The 26,574-nt window shown below is 35.2% G+C and overlaps 1 protein-coding gene across 5 annotated transcripts in view; it reads left to right on the top strand.

Annotated features, from left to right (window-relative positions):
- NR2C1 (nuclear receptor subfamily 2 group C member 1) overlaps nt 1-24,901 on the top strand; it is a 43,704-nt gene extending 18,803 nt beyond the window's left edge. The window contains exons 8-14 of one of the 5 annotated variants that reach the window (XM_036866316.1): nt 332-516; nt 1,721-1,886; nt 7,633-7,754; nt 15,372-15,511; nt 17,475-17,597; nt 21,003-21,108; nt 23,038-24,901. In XM_036866316.1, the coding sequence (XP_036722211.1) occupies nt 332-516; nt 1,721-1,886; nt 7,633-7,754; nt 15,372-15,511; nt 17,475-17,597; nt 21,003-21,108; nt 23,038-23,212 (1,017 nt within the window). In that variant the 3' untranslated portion in view covers nt 23,213-24,901. Of the gene's footprint in view, nt 1-331; nt 517-1,720; nt 1,887-7,632; nt 7,755-15,371; nt 15,512-17,459; nt 17,598-21,002; nt 21,109-23,037 lie in introns of all 5 variants that reach the window. The other 4 variants (XM_036866317.1, XM_036866315.1, XM_036866318.1 and 1 more) reach the window with 4 other exon arrangements.
- The last annotated feature ends 1,673 nt before the right edge of the window (nt 24,902-26,574 follow it).

The following is a 26,574-nucleotide window of genomic DNA, read 5'->3' as shown; positions in this document are numbered from 1 at the left end:
TTAATGCTAAAAAGGACTTGAAAGATCATCTAATTTAATGTCCTTTTACAGAGAAAACAATTGTTACATGGGTAGATTAGCCAATTAAGTGCAGTTTTTAGTTTAAAGTAACTTTTGTATAAACATTTCCTAGGAAATATACCTGATATTTTTAAACTTGTAGTTTCCTCAAGTTCCTCAAAGCTCAGAGCTCTTTGATTTTACTTTTTGGATTTCATTTATCTTAGAGTACTTTTCTTTGGGCATTTCATACTCTAGAATTAGATATTTCAGATTTAAAAGTTTACTGATACCAATTTGCAGAATTTTAATTTTTTTTTTTTTTTTAAAGGCTGAATCATGTCAGGGAGATTTAAGTACATTGGCAAGTGTGGTTACATCATTAGCAAACCTTGGAAAAACTAAAGATCTTTCTCAAAATAGTAATGAAATGTCTATGATTGAAAGCTTAAGCAATGGTGATACCTCTTTGTGTGAATTTCATCAAGAAATGCAGACTAATGGTGATGTTTCAAGGTAAGGTCTGTTTTGATCATGTGTCCTTTTGCTCAAGTGTCCTTTAGTATTTCTTAAAATATGTTTATGTTAAATATTATTTACAGAAGTTTCAAAAAACATTTCTATTAGAAAACTTAAGGCATAAGTAAATTTTAATTGAAAAATTCTATTCAATATAAAATGTCCAGCAGCTTACATTGTAAACAGTGAGCCATAAGTGAATATAAGATTAGAAATGTAGTCATAAAATTCAGGAATTTTTTTTTCAATAAAGATGATAATTTGGGTCTGATTTTTCAGATATCTTAGTTGCCAGATTTTATCTTTTGTGTATTTAAAGTTAAACATTTGTCTTACTAGGCAGTCATGTTCATTTTCCCCACCAATTTCTAGTGGTGAAAATAGATTTTAAAAACTTAGTTGAATCAATTACAATTTTAAGTTTATACTTCAGGAAACTCGTATCAGAATTCTACTTTTCCTTCTTTTGGTATCAATACTTAGGATGCAGAAACCAGATTTTTCAGGCTTTTTTCACACTATTCATCTTCTGAAATATTGAAGAAACTGCATTTAAGAGTCTCAAATAAGTACTTTGTTAAATATGAGATTTTAAAGAACTGTAGAAGGCATTTCATTGTAAAATATGGGGAGGTATTTTGACTAGTTAATTTGCTAATATTAATTATTTGCCATCCTGATCTCAAATTCTTATAGTTCAGATATAGCTATGTTACCATAAGTTTTAAAGTATTCTCTGAATTTTTAAACAAAATTAAAACCTAACTTTGTGTTGTGTAGAATACAATAAAGTCAATATAAGTTCTTGCCCTTGTTTTTCTAAATAACTTCTGTATGTAAAATAAATGGGCTGATACCTTATAGTATCAAACGTATAACTTGTAAAAGCATATTTTCATACCAAAGCATAAGAATTTTTCTCCCCTTAAATTATGTAAGTTTTTTTAAAAGACTTTAATTCTCTGGTAAAATACATTAATATAATAATATAGTTTTTCATACTATATATTTGAAGTTTAATTTGTTGCTTTTGGAGAGAGTGAGTCAAAGACATCACTGAAATAGAATGCTCAGTGATACACCGAAGTTCTATTTTCTAAACAATTTTTAAGGCCTAAATCTTAACTTCAGAATTTTATATAGAATTTTCATTTTATTGTGGAGATTGGCCAAGCTCATAGCTTCTGATGTCTCCTTATAGGGCATTTGACACTCTTGCAAAAGCATTGAATCCTGGAGAGAGCACAGCCTGTCAGAGCTCAGTAGAGGGCATGGAAGGAAACGTACATCTAATTGCTGGAGACTCAAGCATAAATTACATGGAAAAAGAGGGGCCACTTCTCAGCGATTCACATGTAGCTTTCAGGGTATTTCTCTCTCTATATATATATATTTCATAATTTTTATGTTGGTTACCATTTTGATTTTAATTGTCCTTTCAAAAATCAAAGTATATTTGTTGTGCTTTTAAAGTCAGAAATACCCCTGATAGAATTTGAGACAGCAGCTAAAACATATAAAATAATGGCTCAATAAAACATCCTGTTTATAAATCATAGTCATTGTATCAAATAATGTGTTTAAGAGTATAAAAGTTAGCTTTTAGAACATTTAGACAATTTTTTTCATTTAGACTCTATTAAATATAGTTTTGTTGATGGTGGTATTTTTAACTTAAGTATTGGCATTTGTGATATGTTGAATCCACTGGTTTATCCAATGCCTAGGTACTACTACTTTAGTGTAAACCAGTATCTAAGACCCAGATATTCTGCTTTTACCAAGTAACTACAAAGAACACAATTAATTATATATTGCCCCAATTAGCTAGCTCTCAGCATTATTTTAAGAAGGTTAAAATTATTTAATTCTAACTTTTGGTTTTTAACTTTTTATACTTTAACCACTTGGAGAAGGTACATTTGTAATTTCTTTTTTGCTTCCTTAAATATGTTAATTTATGATGGAAACAATACATGTGGAATACTAGAAACAATGCATGTAGAATATTAGAAAATAACTTTCTGGCATTTGATTTGTCATTCAAATAATATTTGGACCACAGCTATAGAGAGGCTGACCATTGAGGCCCTACATTAAGACCCTGCTGTTTTGACCCCTCCATTTTAACCGCTCTTTATCTTTGCTCTGCCAGCTCTGGGTACTATTAGCGAATCATATGCAAGTGATTGCAAGTACTTTGGAGATTTCAATTAGCAATGCATAGCAGTCCTGGAATACCTGAGGGTGGTTGCTCTTAACTTTACTATAGATTATAAATTTCCATGGATTTCTTATGAAAATATGCACAGTTATCAAATAGATATGTGTGCTACTGGCAGAAATAATGAACACAAAATAAATCTAACACTGGCCAGAACTGCATATGATAAAATTTATTCTTGTAAAATTTGACTTGTAGAAATGGCCCAGAGAAAACTCACAGTGACTTAAATAATAATGGCTGTAATTTGATATAGGCAATAAAACGTATCAGTGAAACCAGTCTTTATGGAACATTTCACCAAAGGTAATTTACATGGAAAAAATTAGAAATGTTTTACTTGCACTTTACAAGAAAAAATTTTATGGAGGCTTTAAGAACAGGCAGTGGGAATAATCAGTGTCATTCTTTAAAAATTTGTTTTGGACAGGTGAATTGGGGAAATCAGAACTTTTTTTTCCCTTCTAGAATTGGCTTTTTTCATTCTGTCTTTGACCTGCCATACTCTGGGTATCCTCAGAATCAGCACTGTGAAGTTTCTTGCTCTCCTAAAAAGGACAGCTCCTTCTTTCTCCGATTCTTATTTACAGCCTCTTGAGTTTTACTTTTCAGTGAGTTCCCGGCATGGTACTGTCATGATTAGTTCTTTCATTGAGGTTTTATGGTCATGAGTTTCAAGCCCTGATATCTATAATCAAAAATTCAGTCCTCCCAATTGCTGAACTAACTAGCATTTTGTTTCTCTCTGGCATTTTTGTGTACAGTGCAGTTTGCACGTGCTTTCATGCACATTCTTTCATTTGAGCCTCACCACAGTCTGTTGAGAAACTTTGGATTTTTATTGTTTTGTAAATGAGAAGAGATTTGGAGGCTTCCGTTGTCTTATTGAAAGCATTCCAGACATTAAGAAGAAATAGTCTAATATGTAACTTGCATTTTGATTCTGAAGAATCTAGGACAATAGTAATATTTAACATTTTTATTAAACTTTAGTTTCTGGTGTGATTTCATGTACTTTATTCCACTTGATTTTTTAAAATTTCCTATACAAATAATCAAGGTGGATAGAATTACCATTTAGAAATAAGCGTATGAGACAGAGATAGGTATTTCTAAAACTGTTCTTCTCTGATGTTCATTATCTCAATATTAGAATCACAGTCCTTCTAGTCACCATGTTTGATGTTTGGGAGACATTGTCATTCTCCCCAAACCTCACTACCTTCCATTCCATAACAGAATCCTAACCATTCTGTCGTTTGAATTTCTCGCTTCCTCTTCATTTTTACTGCCATATTTCATTCCTTTAAAAATTTTTTACTTAAACTGTTAATAGTAATTAACCTTTGCTTCCAGTCTCCTCATCTTGTCCTGTGCACTGGTAGCAGAGTGATATTTGTTAAAAAAACAATCCAGTTATGCTTCTGCGCTGCCTAAAATTCTTCAGTAGTTTTCCATTGCCCATCGTTTCTCTGACATGCCTGTCCCTTTCTTGGCCCTTTCTATAGCTCATTCAGTTTCCATTTTATTCCTCTGTTGAGACTACAACACCTAGCTTAGTGGCTCACAGTGAAAGATGCAGTAATACGGTTGCTGAATTACTATGTAATCCAGGGTCACACAGCTAATTAATGACAAGTTGGAAGTATTATAGAATCCAGGTCTGCTAATTCAAGTCAAATGATTTTTTATTTTATTTATTTATTTATTTATTTATTTTTGGCTGCTTTGGGTCTTCGTTGCTGCATGGGGGCTTTCTCTAGTTGTGGCGAGCGGGGGCTACTCTTCAATGCAGTGCACGGGCTTCTCATTGCAGTGGCTTCTCTTGTTGTGGAGCACAGGCTCTAGGCACGTAGTAGTAGTTGTGGCGAGCGGGCTCTAGAGCACAGGCTCAGTAGTTGTGGCACACGGGCTTAGTTGCTCCGCAGCATGTGGGATCTTCCCACACCAGGGCTCAAACCCATGTCCCATGCATTGGCAGGCGGATTCTTAACCACTGCGCCACCAGGGAAGTCCCCAGATAACTTTAGAAGCTGTATCATTCAGCCTGTTTTCAGAACTGCTAGAAAGGTAATTGCAGACAAGTAATGACTTCTAAAATAGGTAGCCAAGTTTAGTTCATGTCAACACTTTTTAAAAATCATCTTAATATAATAAATGTATATAATTTGAAAAATGTGTTTAATTCAATTTATAAACCTGAAAATCCACAGGCATTTTTGGGAAACTTTAACACCTTTGTAGTAGAAATTCACCTTCTCTGTATAGAGGAAGAAATCTTTGTCTTTTCAGTCTAAAGGACCTGTTGAATGACTTGTTTCTTCAGCTGACATTGGCTTTCTGATTGATATTGCTAGAGGTATATCTTGCTTTAAGAAAATTAAGTATGTAAAATAGATAAATTACAAGCCATTTCCTCTCTCTATAAAATAATACAACATGGCAGTCTTTTGAATAATGAGTTCTTCTAGTATATATTGCAAGTGGTTTCAGTTTTATGATTAGAGCAACAGAGACTTTGCAACGTTGCCACCACTGTTGTGTAAATCAGGGTGCATCTGTACTTTTAGCCCTTATATCCAGGTTTTACATATTATAAGTATTTTATTTGTTTAAAAGTGATTTTAAACTACTTAGCAAAGGGTAATCTTGTTTTTGCATCTTATTCCTCCCCCCTTAAAACTAGTAATCTTTGGTAATCCCCAACTTTTCAGGCTTTTTTTCCCCTACTCACCTTAGACAGTTCTGAAAACGTATGATAGTTCCCAATTTGTTTTTCATATACTTATGTGCAGAAACCGTTGCATCCTAATAATTATATTTATCATGCTTAATATCTGCTTACCTACAATTCTTTTAAGAATTGTCTTAAGTAATGTTATTTTAATTTACTGCTCCAGTAAACATTTCTTTTTTTTTTTTTTTAATTTTTATTTTTATAGCTACTTTTATTTTTATTTATTTATTTATTTTTGGCTGTGTTGGGTCTTCGGTTCGTGCGAGGGCTTTCTCTAGTTGTGGCAAGTGGGGGCCACTCTTCATCGCGGTACGGGGACCGCTCTTCATCGCGGTGCGCGGGCCTTTCACTATCGCGGCCCCTCCCGTTGCGGGGCACAGGCTCCAGACGCGCAGGCTCAGTAGTTGTGGCTCACGGGCCCAGCTGCTCCGTGGCATGTGGGATCTTCCCAGACCAGGGCTCGAACCCGTGTCCCCTGCATTAGCAGGCAGATTCTCAACCACTGCGCCACCAGGGAAGCCTAAACATTTCTTAAACGTTTAAAAAATTATCTTTTCACACATGGAATTTCAACTGTCAATTGCCCTGTTGTTTTATTACTTGACACCATTTATAAATAGATAAACCATTTATGGCTAATATTGAACAAAGGAAGTTAATATTTTTTGCATTTTTATCTAACATTTCCGGAGAACTTTGACATCATTTTGATGAAAACCTTTGATCTTTTTGGCATCGTAGACACCTTTGAGAATCTGATAAAAGCTATATATGCCTTCCCCAGAAAAATACATATGGATGTATCCACCCATCCCACCATAGAGGTAGCCACTGTTAACTGTGTGGTGTATCTCCTCCTGTCGCACATATATAATATAATACATATAAAATGTATATGTATATACCCATACTCTCTTCTTAACATAAATTGGGTCATCTACATATTATTTTGCTGTTTTTTCTACGTAGATGTCTGTGAAATGTTTTTCCTATGCTATCTCAGTTTATCTTACTAATTTTAATGCCTACAAGGTACCTTATAGCATGGATTATTCTTTTCCTTAGAGATAGAAGTTTGGGTTATTGCCAGCATTTAATTTCTCTGTTAAGAAGTGGTACTGAAATGGACATCCTTATATGTGCTTTTTTGTGCATGTATGCAAGTATCTTTTTGGAATAGAGATTTAGAAGTGGCATCGTTAGGTCATAGGATAAACTCGATTTTAAAATCTTGATAGATACAGCCAAATTGCCCTTCACTTTACCAATACTCAGAAGTATGTGTTTCCCTGTATCATTACCTATGCTTGATATTATTGATCATTTTAATAATTTTAAAATAGAAAAAAAGTTTCCTATGGATGAAATTACATTTCATTTATAGCAATAAAAGTTCTCTTTAACAAGATTTTCAAAATGCTTTTAGAAGTATTTTGATGTAGGATATTTATTTCCAACACATTTAAAATAATTACCTAAGGTCAGCAGTACAGACTGATAGATAGCCTGTGAGCATTATGGCCACAGACACATTTTGTTTTACCTGTAGATTAAATGGGGAGATTTTACAAAGAAGCTGCTCTTTGAAAAATTGAACGAGCTGGTAGTACTGAGCCCAGATTCCCATAAATTTTCAGTGTGTTGAATTCAAGTCACAGTCATGCCCTTTATCTAGGAATATGCACTTTCCAAATGGCATCAGTAGGCCCACTTCACTCATTACTCTCCTGACCCTGTCAGCATTTGAGTTTGTTATCCCCGTAGTCTAAATGAAAGGGACATTTAACATAAAGGATTGCCCCTTAAACTGAATTTGTCGTATATCACTGTTAGTGAAGGGAGGGAAGGAAAAGACATGTTGTTAGACCAAGACAAAAAGTGATTTTTAAAAAACAACCAGATGTTGTCATGGTTGGTATTTGTTAAGTGGAATTCTACTTTATCTGAATTTGCTTTGTTAGAAACTATGGTCTTCTCATTTATTCTAAATCCTATTTTTAGCTGTAAAATCTAGTGACTTGGATTATTTCAAGATTTGCCTTGGGGTTAATATATTAGTTATTTGATATGTTTACATTTAACTTTTTCAAAGAAATGATGATTTAGAATTGTCCGACGTAAGATAATTTACCTCAGTCCCTGTTTGCACTAGCTCACCATGCCATCTCCTATGCCTGAGTACCTGAATGTGCACTACATTGGGGAGTCTGCCTCCAGACTGCTGTTCTTATCAATGCACTGGGCACTTTCGATTCCTTCCTTCCAGGCTCTAGGGTAAGTGTCTTGAAGTCCTTGAATATAAGTGTGATTTTCTAGCACAGATGTACGTTAGGCAAGAACCTTTATTTTGGGAGGATTTGATTAAAGGGGGGAAAAATGATACAACATTATAACTTGAAATTTTGTCATTTATATGATGAATCATGGCAGGTGGTATTTACTGTATATTATTTTTATGTGGAAGATTATCCGAACTTCATAATTTGACTAAGTTAATAATTTGAATGAAGTAAATGCAGTGGAGCTGATAAATCATGGCCAGCATTTGTAATAGGCCATCTTTGATTGGCTTAAATTAGGGAGGCTCTAGGGATGTCTTGGGGTTGTTTCCCTCCACCACCACTGTTTCAGTGTCACCTCAGGCTTGTTAATAAGGTGCTGAAACTTGTATACACTGAATATGTTTGAAAATAGAATCATGTGGTTGCCCAAAAAAAAGGGTAAGAAAATGTAAATTACCCCATACCACCACTGTGATGATTTGGAAGTTTGGTTCTGCCACTAAAGGGCGCATCTGTATTCTGTTTGAATTAGATGGTAATGGAAAATGGTCTACTGTAAGAAACCCAAGCTTTATCTAAAGTTTGCCAGATTTATTTATATTGCTTTAAAGTAACTGGGATGAAGAAGCAAAGAGACCATGGAAAAAGTTAAGCCCATAGTTAGAAAAGTATTGTTTGAGTTGTAGGACCTTAGTCTACAATATGATTTCATAAACAGTTCAGTTTCATATCCTGTACATCTGTTTTCCCATTCGCCAAATAGGAATAATAACTGCTCATTCTTTATCCTTAGAGAATATTTTGAATATAACCAAAAAACATATCTGAATCATGACTGTAAAAGGCATATGTAGAACCCCACTATAATTTGACTTATTAATCAGTGTTGGATATACCATGCATTAAATCATGTACTTAAATAATATAGTTGCATAGACTAAAAGCCTGATTTAGAATGGTTAACCTTCAATTTAAAATGATTGATAGCCCTCTCTCTCAAAATAACATTTAACTTTTAGGATTTCTCCAGTCTGCTTAAGAAAAAATTAAAATACAATGTAAATTTACATGTTAACAGTTTATTTATTTTAAAGCATTAAGTGTGATTCCCTAAGCTTGTAACTGGCATACATATGCCTTGAAAAGTAACCTGGTGATGTTTTTCATAATAGGCTATCAGTTATTATAGTAAAAAACAAAAGGAAAGATGTAGCAGGGAGTGATTTGAATTCCTTGAGTTGGTTATAACACCATTGATCTTAAGTGTTTCTGTTAAATTGAGTGTCATCCTATAGAAATAGTCCGAATGTTGGAGAAACCAGAAATAAAGCCTGGAGTTTCCAGTTACAATATAATTTTATAGTGGCAGCCACATTTCCCTGTGATCTGTATTGAAAAATCAGTTTCAGTGTAACTGCCACGGAACTCTTTGCAATTAGAATTAACTATTGTGTAGCATTTGAAGTCATTGATTGCTACGTAAACTCTTATTTATTATCACTATCTAGATAATTTATAGTTTGAATTAATCAGATGGATGACAACTAAGTACTAATGATGGGAAATTCTTTTATGCTGTAATAAAAGCTATTCTGAGTCTCCTAGAAACTGGCATTGCTTGCATTTTTATCTCTAGATACAAAACTTGGAAACAAAGCCCTAATTTTACAGAGAGAAACAAAGCAACGTTACTCATTTTCTAAAAGTCAAGTTTGTTTTGGTCAGTTTAATGGAGGGGAACAGTAGTTTAAAGAATCTTATACAGTGGGTAGTTAATACTATTTGTATTTTACAATCTTTCTCTGTTTTACAAGGATGTTGCTTTTCTGTTTAAGATTTGTAGTTTCAATACTTACAGGAATTCAGTTGTTTTTCAGTTCTATCTGCATAATTTAGGTAAGTGACTACAGTAATAGATTCAGTTGGGGGGAGGGGCACTGGACATGATTTGTCTGGAGTAAAGGCAGCAGTCCTCTTTAACTAGATTCTTGTAACCAAAAGTTCCAAGCTATCACCATTTGCTACAGGAGACTTTACTGAATAATTTAAAAACCTTCCATTAAATGCTAACCCTGGAAGTTTACTCTTTTAAAATCCCACTGAAACAGAGTAATGTTTACTATAACTGTGGGTTTGAAACCAGTTCTCTTGCCATATCACTACTTTTCCCTAAGGAAAAAACAGATGCTACCAGGTAAAGTATAATGCCTTGCTTATATAAAGCCAAATAGTTAGGTTATCCCCAGGTATAGGTGAGTTCAAAAGTCATATTCCTTTATCAAAATAAATAGTATAAACAATGATCTGTTCTCTAATTATGAGTACTACATACATATTTTAATGAACATTAACAATCTAGTACAATTGTTAGAGGAATATACTTATATCTATTTGTGAAAGAAGTTATGTTTACTGTTATGCAACTTATTAAACTTTTAATTATTAATACTTGTGTTGCACCTGACTACCTCCTCTACCCAGCTCTTTTTGCTTCTCAAAGGAAACATGTTTTGAAAATAGGTGGTATAATGTGACTACAGTAGTCATTTGTTTGTTTTCCCTAACAAGAAAAAACTGGCAGCACACATGCCCTTACGCCACAGATATTAGCCTTGAATGGAGGAGGTCTCTGCTGAGAAATTTGACTTTAGCATTTTACTTGCTAAAATTTGTAATGATTTATTTTAAAAAAGCCTAGACTTTGACCACCTCGGTTCAAATTCTGGATTTATTCATTTGCTAGCTCTGTTACTTAACTGAGGCTCCACTTCTACATCTGTAAATTAACAGAAATGCTTCCTTGCAGGTCATGCTACTTAAGGGAGCTGATCGGTGTAAACTCCTTCAATGCAGTGCTGCTGACAAAGTAGATAGTAAATGCTCATTTTCCTTCATACTCTTAGGAACCTTATTTTTAAAGGAGACTTGCTGTTTTTCTTTCTGAATGAACTTTGAAGAAACATACTTGAACAATGTAGCTAACTATACTACAAGGATTTTATGTTTTGGATAAAAAGTGTAAATAGAGGGACTTCCCTGGAGGTCCAGTGGTTAAGACTTTGCCTTCCAATAAAGGGGGTGCGGGTTTGATCCCTGGGCCGGGAGCTAAGATCTCACATGCCTCGTGGCCAAAAAACTAAAACGTAAAACAGAAGCAATACTGTAACAAATTCAATAAAGACTTTAAAAATGGTCCACATCAGGGCTTCCCTGGTGGCGCAGTGGTTAAGAATCCGCCTGCCAATGCAGGGGACACGGGTTCGTGCCCCGGTCCGGGAAGATCCCACATGCCGCGGAGCGGCTAGGCCCGTGAACCACAACTACTGAGCCTGCGCGTCTGGAGCCTGTGCTCCGCAACGGGAGAGGCCGCGACAGTGAGAGGCCCGTGCACCACGATGAAGAGTGGCCCCTGCTCGCCGCAACTGGAGAAAGCCCTCGCACAGAAACGAAGACCCAGCACAGCCAAAAATAAATAAATTAATTAATTAATTTTAAAAAAAAAAGAATCCTCCCCTCTGGCCAGTTTTGTTTAATATCCTTCAATTCTGCTATGTGCAGAGTTCCATGCCCCTAATAAAATTTAAAAAATTTTAAAAAATAAAATAAAAATAAAAATGGTCCACATCAAAAAAAAATCTTAAAAAAAATGTAAATAGATATCTTTCTATAATCTCTGCGTTTAGCTCTTTCACTTTTCCTTTGGAAACAAAATAATCTGGTGGTTAATTCCTCAATTGCCACTTTTCATCTTTTTTCCTTAGGGGTACTCATCCTTTGCACTGATACTCCTTAACGTTTTTTCTGAGTCTTCCTCAACAATGCCAATGTATTTTCTTACTAAGAGCTGTAGCACAGGCCATTAAAAACTTTGACTTTTTTAATCAGTTGGCTCTGTTCTTTTCCCTGTCCTTTGTTCACTGGTTGATTACCTTGGTTAGCTGTTTCCTCTTTTTTTTTTTTTTTTTTTAAAGAAATTCACGTTCTTTTATTTATTTATTTATGACTGTGTTGAGTCTCCGTTCCTGCGCGAGGGCTTTCTCCAGTTGCGGCAAGTGGGGACCACTCCTCATCGCGGTGCGCGGGCCTCTCACCATCGCGGCCTCTCTTGTTGCGGAGCACAGGCTCCAGACGCGCAGGCTCAGTAATTGTGGCTCACGGGCCCAGTTGCTCCGTGGCATGTGGGATCCTCCCAGACCAGGGCTCGAACCCGTGTCCCCTGCACTGGCAGGCAGATTCTCAACCACTGCGCCACCAGGGAAGCCCTGTTTCCTCTTTTAAACTTCAGGATCAGAGGTAAGGTGAAAACCGTATTACTTCAGACTTTTCCATCATGTTTTCTTTTAACCTTTTCCTCATGTTTGTAAAATGTTAAAGTAATACTGAAGTATAGAAATATAAAGTAAAACTTTACTCTCCAGAGGTAACTAACCCCACTGTTAAAGTTTGGTTTCCTACCAGATCTTTTCCATGCCACATTCAATCAAATACACAAACACTTACACATCCTATTCTTTGCCTTTCTTTTTACACTTATATAATGGACGTCTTATATCAGCATGTATGTTCTCCTATTCTTCTTAATGGCTACCTAAGTATTCCATTTTTTGGATTTATTATAATTTACTTATCCCCTATTAGTAAACATTTCGGTTGTTGCTAGTGTTTTGCTGGTGGTCGTGTTATATCCAAAGCTACAATAAGCGTTGTAGCATTGTATATATATTTTTTCCTACTTGTATTAGTATTTCTACAAAATAGCTTCTTACAAGTGGAATTGTTACGTCTAAGAGGGTATATACATTATAGTTTTTTGGCAGGTACTACCAAATTGTCCTCCAAAAAACTATTCAGTCAGTTTATGCTCATACAAGCAATGAATGGGAATGAATGCTTATTTCCTCACACCCTCCTCAATACTGGATTTTATCCATCTTTTCTGATAAATGAAAATAGTATCTTGTTATCTCTTAGTTCATTTGATTTAGTTTGAAATTGAATCTTTTTCTTTTTTTTCTTTTTTTGGCCACACAGCTTGCAGGATCTTAGTTCCCCGACCAGGGATTGAACCCGGGCCCTTGGCAGTGAGAGCACGGAGTCCTAACCACTGGACCACCAGGGAATTCCCAAGATTGAAATTTTAATCATTTTTATATGGAGATTTTTAAAAAATTTATTTATTTTTTGGCTGTGTTGGGTCTTTGTTGCTGCACACAGGCTTTCTCTAGTTGCGGGGGGCAGGGGCTACTCTTTGTTGTGGAGTGTGGGCTTCAGTAGTTGCAGCATGCAGGCTTCAGTAGTTGTGGCTTGCGGGCTCTAGAGCGCAGGCTCAGTAGTTGTGGCACACGGGCTTAGTTGCTCCATGGCATGTGGGATCTTCCCTGACCAGGGCTCGAACCCATGTCCCCTGCTTTGGCAGGTGGATTCTTAACCACTGCGCCACCAGGGAAGCCCTATGTGGAGATTTAAAAATACTGATTTTCTCTTCATTTAAACTTTACTTTCAAATAGGTTTTGATAGCCAATTTTTTATGGCAAGTAATTCTTCTCAGATCCTGAATGGAAATGAGAGATCAGCTTGGAGATAAAATTTCACCTGAATAATTCCCAGTGACAAAAATTACTTTCTATACTCTGAAGTTGACAATATTAGCATTTGTTTGAATATATTCAATTCTTAAATAAAATGTAATGTTGTAAAGGTGGCTATGGTTCTTAACTTGATGAATGATTTATGTTAAACATGCTGATTATCCTATGGATTATCCTAATTTTAAAGATTTATTAAGAAGAAAAATGTTTAAGTGCCTTTTATCAGGATGTACATATTTCCTATAGGATGTTCTTAGCACCTTAAATCTCTTTAGAGAAAGGGAAAAGAAATCTCATTCTTTTGTTATCTTGTTTATAATAAAATATATAGTTCTTGGTTTAAAGATTGCTTAATTGGAAAATGGTCGTGAGTTCTCACTTCTGCCTGTTCTGTATCCCCCACAATCAAAAATCATTTGCAGATTCATTTTATATGCTGTCTGCTGTGCTGTTCACTGAGATACAGAAATGAATAAAGGAGTCTGTGCATTCAGTGAGGTTTTAATCTAGTATAGGAGACAGATTCCTAAACCAATAAATTAGAATACCATGAAATAAGTATAAAATATGAGTATATTTATGGCACTGAAGGGGTGTGATTAACTATCTTGGGGAGAAGAATGTGGTAAGAGAATGTTTCACTTAAAAAAGTGAGCTCTGGGACTTCCCTGGCGGTCCAGTGGTTAAGGCTCTGCGCTTCCATTGCAGGGGGCACAGGTTCGATCCCTGATCGGAGAATTCACATCCCACATGCTGTGCAGCGCAGCAAAAAAAAAAAAAGTGAGCTCTTAGTTATATTTTGAGGGATAAATAGGAATTAGCCAGTAAATCAAATTGGGGAAAGCACATTCCAAGAAGGGAGGGCAGCATTTAGTAATTCAGTCATCGGTTTTTATTGAACACCTACTACATGCTGGTTATCACCTCAACAAGTTTACCATTGTTCTTCCCTCTTCCTAGGGTTTTTTTGTTTGTTTTTGTTTAAGTTCTTTCCCATCTTTCTCTACTTAGATGTCAGCCCCTCAGAAAGGCCTTCTCTCTACTCCCACCCCATTTTCCAATGCATCATCCTACTTTATAGTAATGTAGAATTTTCATTACCAGAAACTAATGTTTGTATAACCATATATATATGTGTGTGTGTATAATATTTATATAAAATATTTGAAGTGATTTTTTTTAATATGTTTCCCTTCTGTTTCATGAAGGCAGACTTTATTCATCTTGTTTATTGCTTTTTCTCCAGTGCCTAGAACAGTGCCTGGCATATACTTTATTGTCATGGCCTATTCACATAATTCTTATATTTGTGTCTCATAACAACTCTTTGAGCAAGATATAGGACATATAGTGTCTCTGTATTTTATATAGTTAAGCACCTGAGACCCAGGACTCTTATTTGCCTCTTTTCAGTCAGTGGATCTAGGTTTTATAACCCTGATGGCTTGATTCCTATTCCAGTACTTGTTCTGCTTTCTCAAGCTGCTGAGATTTTTTTATTCAAAAACTCAGGAAAAGCCTTCTGACCTTTCTTATCTTTGCTAATCCCAGCAAAATCTTTGGTGTCTCATTTATGGGATACTTATATCTCATCTGAAACATAGAATAAACCAATTCTCCCAGGAAATTGGTTGGTTATCTGTCATCAGATAATTCTAACTGCCCTTTTTAAGAAGGTTTTTAAATGTATGCTTTTGCTTTTAATTTTTTTTTAAACACATTTACTCCATCTGTTTCCATGAAATGTGGGCTTAAAGCCCCAACTTTTAGTTTGAAATACTACTTGCAACTGTTCTTATAAACTGGCTGATTGATTAACGAACTAGCTAATTAAATTTCTAAACCTTATCAACTAAAGTCAGGTATACAAAATAAAGAATTGATCAAGTCCATTCCCAGTTGGCCATTTAGAATAATTTTAGTTCAGTAACATTGTATTTTTAAATATATGAGTCAGTCAATTGTAAAGTTTTATAAAATATATTTTAATATTTGATATTTGTTTATTTTGTTTTTATAGGCAAGAAAACAGTATATTATTGGTGAAAGCCTACTGGAATGAACTTTTTACTCTTGGTCTTGCCCAGTGCTGGCAAGTGATGAACGTAGCAGCTATATTAGCGACATTTGTCAATTGTCTTCACAGTAGCCTTCAACAAGGTAAAAAGCACCTTATTTATTTCCTTTTCTAAGATATGAGAGGGGGCGTCAGCTTTATAGTATTATGTTTAAAGTTAGATATTAAAAGATACCAACATCCTTTTTACTTTAGATAATTTTTACATTTTGATAAATTCATTCTTTTTTTTTTTTTTTTTTAAAGGATTTTCTTTTCTTTTTTTTTTTTTTTTTTTTAAATTTATTTATTTATTTATTTATTTTTGGCTGTGTTGGGTCCTCGTTTCCACGCAAGGGCTTTCTCCAGTTGCGGTGAGCGGGGGTCACTCTTCATCGCGGTGCGCGGGCCTCTCACTGTCGCGGCCTCTCCCGTTGCGGAGCACAGGCTCCAGACACGCAGGCTCAGTAGTTGTGGCTCACGGGCCTAGCCGCTCTGCGGCATGTGGGATCTTCCCAGACCGGGGCACGAACCCGTGTCCCCTGCATTGGCAGGCGGATTCCCAACCACCGCGCCACCAGGGAAGCCCGATAAATTCATTCTTTAATCACCCAAAAATAGTTTTAAATGAGAGCACAACAAAACTGAAACAAGCGTATTTAAGTGCTATTTCTGATCAGGCCTCGTGAATTTTTTGTACTTGGATATACATACCAAAGAATCCAGGGTAAGTTATATAGAGATGATCAAATATTTATAAATGTATACTTCCCGCCAGTTTTTTTTTTTTTTTTTTTTTGGTGGGGGGTGCTGCGTTGGGTCTTCGTTGCTGTGCATGGGCTTTCTCTAGTTGCGGCAAGCAGGGGCTACTCTTTGTTGAGGTGCACACTCTTCTCATTGCAGTGGCTTCTCTTGCTGTGGAGCACGGGCTCCAGGCATGCGGGCTCAGTAGTTGTGGCTTGTGGGCTCTAGAGTGCAGGCTCAGTAGTTGTGGCACACGGGCTTAGTTGCTCCGCAGCATGTGGGATCTTCCCGGACCAGAGATCAAACCGGTGTCCCCTGCATTGGCTGGCGGATTCTTAACCACTGCACCACCAGGGAAGTCCCCCCCACCAGTGTTTAAACTGCCTTTCTTCATTGTAGCCCTTTGAATCCCAAGATAGGCTAAACTTTTTTTTTAATCAATTCATCAGGATGTATTCTCTCACTTAAACAGTACTAAAGAGTCACAGAACAATCCTAAGTCTTTTTCCTTTTCTTGATGCCAAGGTGATTACAACTCCCATTCATTTGAGGAGACAGGCAAGTAGGCACTGATTTATAAATGTTTAGCTTCAGAATGGCTTGTGACTAACCAAGAAGGTGCCCCATCCTCAAGTGGGAAGAACTACTTTTTTGAGTTCAGGAATAATTTATAAGTTGAGAATTACATTTACTTCCTTTGCATATTCCATTTCCCATTGTTTTACATTATTTTTAAAATATCTGCTTCCTCCTCTTATTTAAGGGCAGAGAAATAACCTTAAAATCTCATCAACAGTAGATCTACCAGAAGGCAGTACTATATAAACACAATAAATTTTAAAAGTTATAAAATTTTATTTTACTCAGATTTTCTTTGGTCTTGGCAGTAATTTTTGCTAACTGTTTTTGTTGTAGTAGTACGGGTAACTTAAAAATCTAGATGGTTTTGCTTATTTTTTTCAACCAATATAAGCTTAAATAAAATCCTGTTACCAAAATTTGAGTCTTTTGTACTTTGGTTGGCCAGTTTTCTAGTCTTTATAGCTTATATTCTCAAAGGTACATCTTGAAAGGAAACATTACATTTAGGGTTTTTTATATTAACAGCCTGTTTTGTTTTTTCTTGAACAACGTCTGAAGATCATTAATTAATTTCATTTAAACTTGCAGAGATACTGAATTTTAAACATTTAAAAAATTGGTTATATACAGAGCTGGAAATTAGAAAGAAATATGTTGGATAAAAATAGTCATGCATTTTTGCTGAAAATTAGAAGCTTTTGTTTGTTTCTTTGTTTTTAATTAAAGATAAAATGTCAACAGAAAGAAGAAAATTATTGATGGAACACATCTTCAAACTACAGGAGTTTTGTAACAGCATGGTAAAACTCTGCATTGATGGATATGAATATGCCTACCTGAAGGCAATAGTACTCTTCAGTCCAGGTATATAAACATTTACTTCTTATTTAAAATGCAGTGTTTGAGGATGTGGAGAAATTAGAACCCTCATACATTGCCGTTGGGACTGTACATTGATGCAAAGTGGCAACAACCCAAGTGTCCCATCAAACAAATGAATAAGCAAAATATAATATATAGATACAATGGAATATCATTCAGCCATAAAAAGTAATGAAATTCTGATACATGCCACCATGGATGAACCTTGAAAACAGTATGCAAGTGAAAGAAGTCAGTCACAAAAGACCACATATTATATGATTCCATTTATCTGAAGTGTCTAGAATAGGCAAATCTGTAGAGAGATTAGTGGCTACCAGGGACTAAGGAGAGGGGAGAATGGAGAGTGACTGCTAATGGGTACAGTTTCTTTTGGGGTGAACAAAAATGTTCTAAAATTAGATTGCAGTGATGCACAACTCTGTGAATATACTAAAAAAACTATTGAATTATATACTTTTTTTTTTTAAAATATGTTTAGGCTTTTTTTTTTTTTTTTTTTTAATAAGTTTATTTATTTATTTAGGCTGTGTTGGGTCTTCGTTTCTGTGCAAGGGCTTCCTCTAATTGCGGCAAGCGGGGGCCACTCTTCATCGCGGTGCGCGGGCCTCTCACTATCGCGGCCTCTCTTGTTGCGGAGCACAGGCTCCAGACACGCAGGCTCAGTAATTGTGGCTCACGGGCCTAGTTGGTCCGCGGCATGTGGGATCTTTCCAGACCAGGGTTTGAACCCGTGTCCCCTGCATTGGCAGGCAGATTCTCAACCACTGTGCCACCAGGGAAGCCCGAATTATATACTTTAAATTGGTGAAATTTATGGTTGTTAGACATCTGGGTATGAAAAGGAAAATTGAAGAAATCAGTGAAATGACATCCTAGGCTTTTAGTCCTGTTCAACACTTGAACGTTTAGATATATTTTGCTAGGCATCATTAAAAGGCAAAAAAGAGAGATGAGGATTGCCTTGTTAATGGGTTAAATTTCCAAACTCTTATTCGAGTTTCCAACAAATAGAAAAATGGATCTCTTATCTTTCTGCCAGTTTCTAGTTTTCATGTATAGTAAAATGACAGTAAAGCTAACAATAAATTTTAGAACACAAAAAATTGGCTGTTCTCTTAGGCTCTGTATTTTTTCATTTTGGTATGTATTTCTGTTACTGTGTATCATAATAAAATTATCTGAGGAAAACTGCTTCTTACCTTCAATGATATCAGTAAGATAATTAAAGCTTTTTTGTACTATTTCTCCTAATGTTCAGATAAGTTAATAACATGTATCACCATTTTTATCACAACCAATTTGCCACCTTCATTTTCGTTAAAATTGAAAGAACATAGATTCAACAATAGAATTATAATGTAATTTTGTTTTAGTAAGTATTCTATTTCTCTTGCCACTTTTTTTATTCTCTTCAGTCAGGGCAGCACTTTCCATATTTTAGGCATAAGTTTTATGAAATTCTTTTAACATTTCCATTTTAGTGAAATATAGGTTATTTCATGTTGGTATATTATTCTTCTGATAGAGATGATGTTCAGAGTTTCATAATTTTATAAGTATTTTTTTAACCTAACCATGGTGAAAGGAAGGTTTTCTTACTAAAAAAATATAGGGACTTCCCTGGTGGCACAGTGGTTGAGAATCTGCCTGCCATTGCAGGGGACACGGGTTCGAGCCCTGGTCTGGGAAGATCCCACATGCTGCAGAGCAACTGGGCCCGTGAGCCACAATTACTGAGCCTGCGCGTCTGGAGCCTGTGCTCCGCAACAAGAGAGGCCGCGATAGTGAGAGGCCCGCGCACCGCGATGAAGAGTGGCCCCCGCTCGCCGCAACTAGAGAAAGTCCTCGCACAGAAACGAAGACCCAACACAGCCATAAATAAATTAATTAATTAAAAAAAAAATATATATATATATAGAATATAATCTTCATGAGGGGTGGGTGAAATGGGTGAAGGAGGATCAGGAGGTACAAACTTCCAGTTATAAAATAAATACGTCACAGTGATGTAATTTACAGCTTGGTGACAATAGTCACTATATTATAAACTTGAAATTTGCTAGAAAGTAAATCTTAAACGTTCTCATCATAAGAAAAAAATTTTTTGCGACTTTGAATGGTAACAGATGGTAACTAGACTTATTGTGGTGATCATTTTGCAGTGTATACAAATGTCAAATCATTATCTTGTATACCTTAAACAGATATAATGTATGTCAATTATACTTCAGTTAAAATATATATTATTATTTTAATTAAATTTTAAAGAATATAATCTGCAGATATTTCATTGGTTAAAAATACTTTCAATACTGTATGCTAACATATATGAAATCTAAAAAAAAAAAAGGTTCTGAAGAACCTAGGGGCAGGACAGGAATAAAGACGCAGACATAGAGAGTGGACTTGAGGACACAGGGAGGGGGAAGGGTAAGCTGGGACGAAGTGAGAGAGTGGCATGGACTTATATATACTACCAAATGTAAAATAGCTAGTGGGAAGCAGCCTCATAACACAGGGAGATCAGCTGGGTGCTTTGTGACCACCTAGAGGGGTGGGATAGGGAGGGTGGGAGGGGGATGCAAGAGGGAGGAGATATGGGGATATATGTATACATATAGCTGATTCACTTTGTTATAAAGCAGAAACTGACACACCATTGTAAAGCAATTATACTCCAATAAAGATGTTAAAAAAATACTTTTAACTAAGCTAAGTCATTTTTTTGTTTCTGTTGAAAGCAAACTGATCAAAACCCCTTCCATCACTTTTGGAATAGAAAAACCTATTTATTTTATTTGAACCCAGTGGTTTCGATTTTTTTTTTTTTTTTTTTTTTTTTTACCACGAAGCAAGTATGGTTTTATTTACTGGTTTGCTGGCCTGGAACTCCCAGTCCACGGGGTGCACAAACTAAAGAGATAAATTATAACATGGTGTTCAGTGTCACAGTATAGATAATGACAGCTAGTGGAGACATGCAGATTGTTTTCTTTTTTGCAGCTATATTTATTTATTATTATTATTTTTTTAACATCTTTACTGGAGTATAATTGCTTTACAATGGTGTGTTAGTTTCTGCTTTATAACAAAGTGAATCAGTTATACATATACATATATTCCCATATCTCTTCCCTCTTTCAATTTTTATTAGATGTTAGAATACATGTATGAGATAAAATAGTTTTAAGGGTTTAAAGTACAATGCCTGGTGTTTATTGGTTGGGTTATTAAATATATTATTTGTGGAATGAAAGAGCAACACATATGATGGGGCGCTTTTTTTTGACTGAATTATTTTTCCCACCCCCTTTCATCTCCACTTGGTGCCTTATTAAATGAGTATTCAGAACTAAAGTAACAATATATTCCTTAATGTTTCAGATCATCCAGGCCTAGAAAACATGCAACAGATTGAGAAATTTCAGGAAAAGGCTTATGTGGAATTCCAAGATTACATAACCAAAACATATCCAGATGACACCTACAGGTATCTAGAAGTTAAATACTGTTTAATTAAATTCATCTTAAAAATTTTTGTGAATCTATTTCATTATTTTCCATTCCAAGTGTAATTAAATTTAGTCAACTTTGACCTTTGAAATAGTTAATGCTATTAAAAGTGGTAGTGTATTGTTGTAAGTACTTTATGTGTAATATTTTATGTAAGGAGACTTTAGCACAGAGAGGTTAAGTAACTCGCTCAAAGTCACACAATAAACAGCAGAGCCAGGTAGGCTGACTCTCACACCCAAACTCTTTCTTCAGTTGAAATAATGGATTTTATTAGTAAAAGGGATGAAAAATGGATGAATAATAAAACACCATTAGACGATTTGATAATTAATTTTGAAATTTGGCTTATGATATTTCTAACAAGGTATTTCTTACCATTGTCCTTTAAGAAAAAAAATCACTTTTTTAATAAAATAAACTCAATTTTTGAGTAACTAAGCATTTGGCTATCAGAGCCAGAGTACATGGGTTTGAAGCCTGACCCTGTCACTTACTAGCTGTATGGCTTTGGGCAAGTTATTTAACTTCTGTTTCAGTTTCTTTACCTGTAAAATGGAGATAATAGTACCCACCTTTTATAATTAGTATAAGGATTAAATCAGTTAATATATAGTGAAAGAGCTTAGAGCAGTGCCTTTTTCATAGTAAGGGCTATATAAATGTGTTTACTAGTATTATTAATTTAACATACTTCAAACTTCATAACTTATTATATTTTACATATAATAATTTTTTACATATGTTAAATAACATGTTCATAAGTCAGGTCCATCATGAAAATCAGCTGTAGTTTATCTAACCAGTTTTCCTATGCCGCATCCTACCAATTCTGTGTATGTAGCTCAGCTGGTGGGAACAGACAGGAAATGAGTAGTTTGAGCAGCAGAGTGCATGGCTACAGAAAGGTTACTTAATTCTGGGGCCGCTGGTTTCACTTGTTCTCAAGTGTTAGAGTGGAAGGCCTTAGAAAAGAGGAAGGATAAATGTGCCACCAACTTTTCAGAAAGGTGGTTCTTTTAGTGTTGGTTTTGTTATGATTTTTTTTCAATTTTTTAAAGTTTCAAAAGTTGTCTTATACCTCATTATACAAATAAATACAGTATTTTAAATGTTCTTCCTTTTTGATGTACAGCTGCTTGCTGATCTCTGTTCGATTAGGTTCCAGGTTCTTTGACCTCTGGAACTCTTTCTTAGTTTCTTACATTCCTAGTTATTTTAAAATAATACATTATCTTTAGATAGCAGTTTTCAGCTTATAATGTACTTTCACACAAGACATTGTCCTGCCTTTAAGAACCTCACTAGCACAGTAACTGGCAAGGATCATTTTGTTGATTGTCACAACACTGTGAAAGAGACAGGGAGTGGTGGCTTACACGCATTCACATAGCTAAGGGGTAATTGAATCAGGATTTGAATCTAATGGTTTTGATTCCATAATTTATGCTCTTCTCAGTAATAACAACTATTGCCTATTTTACTATTCCCAGTACTTTTTTGAAAAGCAAAACCAAGAAAACTGTAATCATTGAGCCTCATGTATCCTGATAACATAAAACATTGCTGTTCTTATAACCTCGAATGAGTTCCTAAGCTTTTAAATTTATAACTTGATCCACGGTTTAATAACTTAGTTCCATGGTCCATACAACCAACTGGAGGTAGCACAGCATAGCAGTTAAGAGCAAGGCTTTCCAATGTAGTCTGACAGACTGCATATATATCCAGGTGATTGTCATACACTCTAAGGCTTGAGAATACTAAAGGTTTTATTTTAAGTTCTGAAAACTAGATCTTTATTAAATTAGGCCACAAACAGTATTCATGCAGAAATTACTTATATCTTTCAACTAAATCACTCTTTGATTTACAACCTTGTTCCCCCTTCCTTTTGTCTTTTGAGGTTGTCCAGACTACTACTCAGATTGCCAGCTTTGAGGTTGATGAACGCTACCATCACCGAAGAATTGTTTTTCAAAGGTCTCATTGGCAATGTACGAATTGACAGTGTCATCCCACATATTTTAAAAATGGAACCTGCAGATTATAACTCACAAATAATTGGTCACAGCATTTGAAAGCTGAGATCTCAGTTTAAACTGATTGTTCTTTCTTACTAGAACACAAGAAGACACCAAATTGAACTCATTGCTTCCAGGGCATCTGGAAGTTTTTACTTTAAAGAGTAACCAAAAACCAAGATATTTTTATCTTCCTTAAGAAGAATTTTTGAAGTGACTGGGCAGGTAGCAGGAATTAGAATTTCCCTTCCTGTCTTATTTGAGTGAGTAAAAAATACTATGAACTTACTCTTGGCTGAAATGACACCTAGAGCCGTCACCTCTTGACTAAGATATCTCCTTTTATTTTATAAAACAAATAAATAAGTCTCTCTTTTTTTCCCAGAATTGTGTTCTATTCATGTTTAACTTCATTATGAACTACTACAAACACTTAATGGTCAGAAACCCCTAAGGAGTATTTTCTTGCATTTTACTCTTCTGTATTATAATCTGTTTGTTTTAATTACCTGTCAAAAGAAGATTATTTTATGCTCAGTGGTATAATGATAACATTAGAACTATAGGAAATAATAAGTGAATATAGGTTTTTTTTTGTCTTTTGTAAATATCATGGCACCATTAGCATATATCACTCTCATTGCTGGCAATGAGACATAGGCCATTTGTGATCTTTTTAGTGTTGTATATTATTAGTTATAAGCACTTTTTATTTATGTGTGTAGCAGAAAATTGTTTTTGAGAATAAGAGGGTTCATGTTTTAATATTTTTGGTTTACTGTGTTATAAAAGTAGCAGAGAATGATTGAGCCCCAAATGTTTCAGTATTTCAAAATAGATATTAAAATTGTTGCTCTTCCATTCCACAGAAAGCATCTGTCATCTCTCCCTCTTTTCTGACCACATTTATAGTTTCCTGACCCTTCTATGGGTTTTAGACAATTTCTTTTAGGTCATTAGAAATACCTACTTTGTGAAATAATGGATTTATTGTAGCCAATCTGTGTTCTGAAGGTGAGTTAGACAATTATTTTAAAGCAATTGATAACTTTTTAAGACTTCAGTTTTTTAGTATATAAAGGAATATGCACTGATTTTTCACTGTAAAGCGGGGAAGGGCTGTTTTAACAATAGTATGAGCGTCAGCCTGAAGCTCTGCCTTGTTACTACCACAGCAGAAGCATTTTAGGCTCCTTGGATGTCTTCCACAGTAATGTTTTCCTTAGCAAAACCTAATACTGTTAAATATTTCTTTGCTATAATTTCATGATGAATTATTTTGGTATGTCTATTTGTTGTTTTTTTGTTTTAAATATGGAGATTTTATTGCACTCAGAGTACATTTTTTATGAAGATTTTTGCAATAGAAGAGAAGCAGAATTTGGGGGAAGGGTATGGATTTTACTAATAGTTACTTTATAGTAAATAAGAAGTTTTAACGTATCAATTTACAGTCTTTATCAGCTTATTAAGGGAAGCATTTTTCCCTATTTAAAACATGATTTTTGTCAACAGGTTTATTTATAATTATCAGCTGGGAAAACTACATTTAGTACAAAATACTTAGATGGAAAAATCAGTAGGTTTATATCTTTATAAACCCAGTGAAGTAAGCCAGGGATTCAAGAAAAAATTCTTTTAAATAATCTACTAATGGTTAGTTAAGATACATGTTTCAGGTATTTTTCCTGAGTATAGTTATATTTGGAAGTGTTTTTTAAAACTATATTAAAATGTGACCTGCATTACAAATTTCTGTTTTCTGCCAATATATTTGATTTCAGAGTCCTGTTTCTTCAGTGTTTGGTCATCCTTTTGTTTGTTTGTTCCATTGTTAAGAAATCTCTGGTAAGATTTATTAAAGTACTTTCAGGAAGGGAAGAGTATGGAAAACATTTTCCATATCCCAGTATTTTAGGATGATTTACAATTCAGTTTGAAGACTTGCAACCAAATATTGCAGTTTGACTATTCCTTAAAAATCTTTCTCTCCTGAAATCTCAGTAAAGTGTAACCACACAATGACAAATGAAACAGGAGAGAAGAAATCAAAGGATAAGAGAGTTGAATAAGTTTTTGGAAAACAAAATGCAGGTGAAGAAAGACTGACTTAACAGAGCCAGAACCAAGGAAACTGAATGCCTGCAAAAGGTGGTACATTGAGAAGAAGCCAGTATACCAATGTCCAGAAACAGTGTTCAGTACCTGAAGGATCCAAGTGCTCATTTTCAGAGATGGTGCTTGGGGCATAAAAAAAGGATTGGTTGCAAATCTGTTTACAGAATCATTGAACTATCTTTCTCTATGCTTACTTAAGTTAGGTGACCAGTTTCTTTTTTTTTTCTTTTTTTGGCCGCGGCATGCAGGGTCTTAGCTCTCCCTACCAGGGATCACACCCATGTCCCCTACAGTGGAAACGCGGAATCTTAACCACTGGACCGCCAGAGAAGTCCCCAGGTGACCACTTTCAATCCTTCAACCTTTTCAAGCAGGAGGCCAGAGGTTAATAACCTTGAGAAACTAAACCAGAAGATCATAGGATTTATAGGATACCAGGGATAACAGAAGGCTTGGATTAGATAGTGTTGAAAATACGGATTAAGTGAAAGTCTGCATTGAATATGGGTGCCCTAAGCATGTTCCCAGAATGCTGGCCACTGGGTATAGGCTTCTCTGCCAGGATTTTTTTCTTTGGAGAAACTAATCGGCCCCAGAGAAAAGATCTCCAGACACTCGCTTTTGGTTGTGCCTTGATAAGAAGACTACTTGCCATTTTATCACTCTTCAGTGAATCCCAGTATTTCCAAGTCATATATGTCATGAGGTTTCCATTCAGCTTTCTAGCGCCTACTATTAAATATGAACATAGAACCAGGATCATCAGATATTTGAGGAAAATTTCTAATACATAAGAGATCAGATATAATCTGATGAGTGGGGGCAGATACAATGCAGTGATCAGAAAAGTACTCACCACCAAATATAATTAATATTTTGAAAGAAAGTAGATGTATTCATTAAATGAAAACAGGATGCTTTGAAAAGGAAAAGGAAAATTTGGAGCATATTTTCTGGAAATTTAAAATGATAGCCAAAGCAGTTCATTAGAAGGGTTGGAAGATAAAATTGTTGAGGAACTCACCCTGAAAGTACAATTGACCCTTGAACAACACAGGTGTTAGGCATAGAACCAACTGCAAATCCTGTAGTACTATAGTATGTATTTATTGAAAAAAATCTGCATGTAAGTGGACCCACACAGTTCAAACCCGTATTGTTCAAGGGTCGACTGTATAACCAAAAGACAAAGAAATAGAAAATGAGAAAAGACAAAATTAGAGAATCAGAGCAGGATGGCTAACATTTTAATAGTAAGAATCTAAGAGAAAACAAAAGACTTAAAGTAAGGAAATTATTAA

Source organism: Balaenoptera musculus, chromosome 10, assembly GCF_009873245.2.
Source record: "Balaenoptera musculus isolate JJ_BM4_2016_0621 chromosome 10, mBalMus1.pri.v3, whole genome shotgun sequence".
Classification (NCBI taxonomy): domain Eukaryota; kingdom Metazoa; phylum Chordata; class Mammalia; order Artiodactyla; family Balaenopteridae; genus Balaenoptera; species Balaenoptera musculus.
This window is presented reverse-complemented; position numbering and strand designations above follow the sequence as displayed.